This window comes from Bombus fervidus, chromosome 6, assembly GCF_041682495.2.
Source record: "Bombus fervidus isolate BK054 chromosome 6, iyBomFerv1, whole genome shotgun sequence".
Lineage (NCBI taxonomy): Eukaryota > Metazoa > Arthropoda > Insecta > Hymenoptera > Apidae > Bombus > Bombus fervidus.
This window is the reverse complement of record NC_091522.1, coordinates 11,191,318-11,198,082: the sequence shown is the minus strand read 5'-3', so window position 1 is coordinate 11,198,082 and position 6,765 is coordinate 11,191,318. Positions and strand designations below refer to the sequence as shown.

At 33.2% G+C, this 6,765-nt stretch overlaps 1 protein-coding gene across 9 annotated transcripts; it reads left to right on the top strand.

Annotated features, from left to right (window-relative positions):
* Window positions 1-3,194: 3,194 nt before the first annotated feature.
* Window positions 3,195-5,215, top strand: LOC139987908 (uncharacterized). Of its 9 annotated transcripts, none has more exons than XM_072004722.1 (4): window positions 3,195-3,302; window positions 3,627-4,312; window positions 4,397-4,406; window positions 4,533-5,215. In XM_072004722.1, the coding sequence occupies exons 1-4, from the start codon at window positions 3,296-3,298 to the stop codon at window positions 5,093-5,095; spliced, it is 1,266 nt and encodes a 421-aa protein (XP_071860823.1). In that variant the 5' UTR covers window positions 3,195-3,295; the 3' UTR covers window positions 5,096-5,215. The 9 variants fall into 9 exon arrangements, with proteins under 9 accessions (XP_071860823.1, XP_071860822.1, XP_071860818.1 ...); XM_072004721.1 differs by having other exon boundaries at window positions 4,397-4,427; XM_072004717.1 differs by having other exon boundaries at window positions 4,397-5,215.
* Window positions 5,216-6,765: the final 1,550 nt, after the last annotated feature.

The following is a 6,765-nucleotide window of genomic DNA, read 5'->3' as shown; positions in this document are numbered from 1 at the left end:
GTAATTGTGTGTTATGCGATACCATATTAAAAGGATATAAATCCCTATGTAGTAAAGTTAAACACTAGAAAATAGTGTATACTGTTGTGTATAGTGTGTTATGTGTGGTATAGGCTTGTAGCTCTCTCTAGCGTGAATATCTTGTACGATAATAGGGTAAAATCTAGCGCGGCGAATTTAACTTTACAACAGCGTAACTGATGCAACGAACAAAAGTTGCTTAACAAATTTATTGATTGAGTTTCAAAATTATTTATCAGTAATAATTATAATCACTTCCAAATGTTGTATTTACTTTCGTTACCATAGGAAAGAACATTGTCAATACATAAATCGCCTACTCTTTAATATTACAACTTCAATTAAATTAATGTTTATTAGTATTAGTTAATAAGAAATTGTATTATTGGATAACAGACAATCGTAGATTGTCATGTAAAATCCGAGTAGATAAATGGGCTATTCTGTGACCTGAAAATTGAGAGAAACGTTAGAATCGTTAAATCGTAGAATCGTTGAATCATAAAACCGTCACGTTGAGGTCAGAGTCTAAGTAAATTTCATTAAAGCGCAAATCTTTGTTAAAGTCAAATTTTTTGTCCAATTCAATTTATTATAACTCAATTTTAAATATAAATTTTATTTAAGTTAATTTTTCTCGTTGTGTATTTCTTTATTTAAACGTAGAGTTAATTTTTCGAATTGTTTGAAGTTGTAACACAAGCAGAGTGTTTCAGCACTCCAAAAGCTGCAGCCTCGCCAAATTGCCCCAAATCTTGAAAAAGCCACGTAACAATAGACTAGCAACATATTTGAGATGATAATAAAGGAATCTTTTTATTTGCAAGAAACTGATTTCTTTAAAGTATTCTATTGAAACGTCATATCCAAAGCTTTCAATGGGAATCATTCATATCAAACACATAATTCTGATCCTGCCATTAAATCGAACACTTTTGTTCTAAAAATTTTTTCAAAATAATATATATGTATATTTTCTGAAACTTACTGTTATAACAGATTTTTTCTTTGCTATTATGAATAAATTTACAGACAACGTATAACATATAAAAATAATATATGCAATGGATGTCCTATCTGATATATTTTTTGTTTCACGTCTTAATTATTTGTGAACTTTATCATCTTGATATTGTTTCCGACATTATTGATTTAACATAAAATAAAAATATGTACAATGACCGACGAATTAGTCAATAGTACAATTATAGATTAATACAAGATCAGGCTGAAAAATTTCCGGAATGTCAATAACAAATGAACCAACTCCCAACGGCGATTCTGTAAACTTTTCAATCTGCTCTTGTATGTACCTACATACAATCATGTTGTATTAATTATATTTATATATCTGAACAAATATTTTCTATAAATTTATTGCTTACATATTATATTTTAATAAATTGTATTTATTGATCTTTATTATATTGCATAATATACTATTATATTTACAAAGCTATTTCCTATCAATAATATTCTTACGCTGCACATGTACAATCTTCTGAATCACTTGTTTTCAGATTAACAAAAAATAAAATTACACTATCCATTATGGATTTCCCAATGAAAGATCGATAAAGGTAATCAGTTATCGATCTACGTGATACAAAAAGCTTTATAAATCGAAAGATTTTTAACTTTTCTATACAATTTTCGATAAGGAAAGATAAATATACAGTTTATATTTTTAACTTTTGTTCACACGCACTTTTGTAATCACATGCGCAATACTATATACTAAAATAAGCATTATTTGGCACAAAAGAAAGTAATTGCTTTTATTTACAACTGTAATGCGAATTTAACTCTCTTGTATATATTAAGCCCTTTAGCATCTTTAGTTTAAGAACCTTTTAAATGTATTCGATTTTCTGTTTCTTTTTCAAATTTTCATTCAAATTCTATCACTTAATGCAATGAGTTCAGGAGTAAAAAAATAAAGATATGTACATATTAATCTACTCCAAAGTATCTGAACACAGTCTAAACAAGGTCTAAATTCGTGGTATAAGTGATGTCAGGGAGATTTTATACCTTGAAATAGAACAAAAATCAAGAATGACAAAAGTTACGTTGAAGAACGTAATTTTCATTTCTGAGGTAATCTTCATTCCTATGAAGATCGAATTTGAAACTTTATCAAGTATGTATGTATTTGATTAATTCTCGATTGAAAAAGAGCGCGCAATTAGCAAAAGATTATTCTACATGCGAAACTAAGTTGAACATTTGGAATACAATCTTTCGAGAAAACTAAATTAGAAAATTTGTAGCGTGTATGTATCCGAGTTAATTCTAAACTCAGAAGCTTATTTTCTAAGATACGAGGCCTTAAACGAAAAACGTAAATAAATATATTTGCCAATATTGATTTCCATACAAGGTAATCTATTTTCTGGACTGTTTCTATTCTCTGTCAACAATTATAATTTATAATAAAAGTCATACGGAAAAATCGTTTCATAAGTTTTACCAATGTATTTAAAAATCTTGTTGTATCTTTTTTTTATTCGGTTACAGTTTTATGTTCTATTTATTCTTTATAATAGTTTATTGTTATTTCATTTGTTTCTGGTGAATTAATGTAGAATAACTCTTAATTTTTATCAACTAAAGGTAATAAAAATAGTAAATGCGAGAAGAATTATGAGAAACATTCTCTGCTTGAAAATACCTTCAAATGAAAATGTAATTTCAGTTTAAAATAATATTTTAAGATCTTTGTTTCTCTTAAAAACATTATTAATTTTATTACATTCCTTTAGAAACAAAATTTATGCTGATGTTTCGTTCGATATATTTGATGTACGTTTTTTCTAGTATTGAAAGAACAAATTGTCATTATATTTAATTAATTAATTGATTAACTTTAACTTACATTTTTTGAATACATAAAGTATTTTATGCTTTAATATACAAACTGGTATATTAATGTTGCATTAGAATTAGATATTAATTCAATTAGAAGTGATTCTAAATAATTTCTGAAGTCACCATCTCAAACTTTCTCTGAGAAGGAAACCGATATGATTAGCAGACAATATTTACACTTAATAACACTGTAATCCAACGATTCATGTAGTAGCTAATTTTTTCTTCGTTAGACTTATCACGTTATGATGATAATTACGATTGATAAACAAGTATTTGCTTGCTGATAATCTATTAAAAATACTTACGTAGAATATATAAAGAGGAAGACAAATCTGATCGTCATAACAATAGTAAGAAGGAATACAATACAAGACGAAATTGTGCGCTTTCAGGAGCAAACATGAAAGGTAAGATAGTTGAAATAATCTTCAATAAAATTGTTCACGTTAAGATTGATCGGAAGAAGTGGAACGGAACATACTAATTTTAGTGAAGATATTGTTGTTACTTACACGTTCGACATTATTCAATTCTCATCTATAAGATCTTTTTCTTTATTATATTATACGAGAAAATGCATATACATAGATATATACATACAGAAACAGAATTTTCACCTTGTCATAACATTTTTTACTTTATATAAAGATTTTGCCGATATTTTTAACTTGATCTCAATTATTAAATTACTAGATACGATATTAATTAAGATCGTCTGATAATCATTTTAGCAACGTTTGTGGCAATATTTGCCACACTTTTGGTGACGTTTGCTTTCGCCACCCCACCTCAATGTCCAAATGAGGACGGAGAGGATATTACCTTGTTTCCGAATCCAGATGACTGCTCGACCTACTATTCCTGCAGTGCAGGCGTACCGCAGATAATGAAATGTAGTGAAGGACTGGAATATAATTCGGATTTAAGAGTATGCGACTGGCCCAGAGAGCATGCAGAATGTAAACATGACCATTCAAGACCACCACATTCTTCGACAGCCAGTCCTACGGTGACATCTCGCTCTCCACGACCAACTGAATCTGGCGAACACAGTACTACTGCATCACCCCGTCCGCCACGACCAACTCGTTCTACTGAACCATCTCCATTCCACCCTACACACACTCCTACTGCTGGACCATCCCGTCCTCCAAGACCACCTCACCCTACTAGACCATCTCATCCTTCAAGACCAACTGACTCTACTGAACCATCCCGTCCTTCAAGACCACCTCACCCTACTAGACCATCTCATCCTTCAAAACCAACTGACTCTACTGAACCATCCCGTCCTTCAAGACCACCTCACCCTACCAGACCATCCCATCCTTCAAGACCAACTACAACTGTCAGTCCAAGGCCATCTCGTCGACCTGATCCTGATTTTCCTCCACACCGCCCACACCATAAACCACACGACCGACCCCTTCCACCACACCACCCACCCGTTCCACCGCACCACCCACCCGGTCCACCACATCACCCACCCGGTCCACCACATCACCCACCCGGTCCACCACACCATCCGCCAGGTCCACCACACCATCCGCCAGGTCCACCACATCACCCACCCGTTCCACCACACCATCCGCCAGGTCCACCACACCACCCGCCAGGTCCACCACATCACCCGCCAGGTCCACCACACCACCCACCCGGTCCACCACACCACCCACCCGGTCCACCACACCACCCGCCAGGTCCACCACACCACCCGCCAGGTCCACCACACCACCCGCCAGGTCCACCACACCACCCGCCAGGTCCACCACACCACCCGCCAGGTCCACCACACCACCCGCCAGGTCCACCACACCACCCGCCAGGTCCACCACACCACCCGCCAGGTCCACCACACCACCCGCCAGGTCCACCACACCACCCACCCGGTCCACCACACCACCCACCTGGTCCACCACATCACCCACCCGCTCCACCACACCACCCACCCGGTCCACCACACCACCCGCCAGGTCCACCACACCACCCGCCAGGTCCACCACACCACCCACCCGGTCCACCACATCACCCGCCAGGTCCACCGCACCACCCACCCGGTCCACCACACCACCCGCCAGGTCCACCACACCACCCGCCAGGTCCACCACACCGCCCGCACCTTCCCCCAATTCCACATCATCCCCCACAACGTCCTCATTCCCCCTTTGATGAACCCATATTTCCAAGATACGAAGACTAACTAATCTTATGATTAAAAGGAGTTGTTGAATGTCACTGAAATTCTTAGTGCGTTTGACAAAAATTATATATTCAAAATGTATTCGATATAGTTGAACTGTAATAAATATTTCTGAATTTATTTCTCCACATTTTATTTATTTCTCAAATCTTTCGTTTTCATGACACAAATCTTAATTTATATTCAGCATTATGAGAAAATAAGGAAAAGTACGAATATGTAATTATCCCGATTAAATATTTTAATCTTTGTGGAATTTACTACTTATTTTTAAAAATCCATGATATTAAGAATTAGGAGTATTAGGATTCATAGACATTAATAAATGCCAAATTTCATTTGTCCTTTAATATAAGCGACTTAATAGTTCTATTCAGCATGTTCATTTATAATAGCGCCGTAGGATCATTGGTTTTCAACTTTCTTGATAAAATAATGAAATACGATTCGTAAAAAATTTGTACATCTTAATAAAAATTCGCACAAAATATTTTTGATGTATTTTAATCCCGTCTTTCGAAGTTTGTTGTTTTCTACTAATAGAGTTAGAAAATTGGTAAAATTTCTCATATTGCATTATAATCTAAATCTTATAAATTGAAAAATTAATGAATTTGATACGAAAATCGTTGTAGAAACACATCACAAAATATTGACCTAAGAAAGTATAACACTAACGAATTTTAATGGAACTTAAGTTAAAATTTTATTGAAATATTATTATTGACGAATAAACTAAATTTCTAATTTATTAAAAGTATCAATCACTCTTGGATCTGCCTTATTTAACGGAAACCGTTTTATATGGAGTCTTGTAGTCTCATCTACTTGAAAGATGAAAAGTGAAAAGAAAGAGAGGAAAAGGAAACAGTATAACGAAATTTGATCTAATAAATAGTACACATATGTATTTAAAGTTTATCTCAAACTTATTGACCAAATAGTAAAACAAAAATATATTGTTGTGTCAATGAAAAATCACATCTTCTATATCTTATAAATGAAATCGACGAATTGTAGACGAATATTTGCAATTGTATTTAACTGTACGATAATTGTTTTAAAAATATACTCATGGTATATTCTTATCATTTTTATTATTAAATAGCTATTTTTAGAAAATTTAATATCTTTTTATTATTTGCAATGAATTCTTATGATATTTGATATACAATATACATATACAGCATTCATAACATATTTGCATTATAACTTGTTGAGTTTTGTTTATATAATACCGTAGAAATAAGATAATAATTAAGTTTAATAAATTTACAATGAAATTATTAGAATGTTACGATCTTTCGATTTCAAGTATTCACATATGTATTTAGAATTCCACATTTGTAACTGTATACAAGCGAGAATAAATATTTATGTACTTAATTATGTATGACATATGATTTTAATTTCACACATAGGTTTACAATATATTCTGTTATAATGCAAATTATTTCACGATGATACATTAAAATATTTTTAGGTGTAATATATTTTTATTGAATAAGGAAGTTATTATAACGATCAAACAATTAATAGATGTATGCAATACGTTTCTGATTTAAAAAATTCTCGAATAATCTCGTTCTTTCTATCTGTAACTTCTATTCAGAGAACTTATTCAAAATATTATTTGAATAACGCACAATTCTGGTTTTCGTGAAAATCAC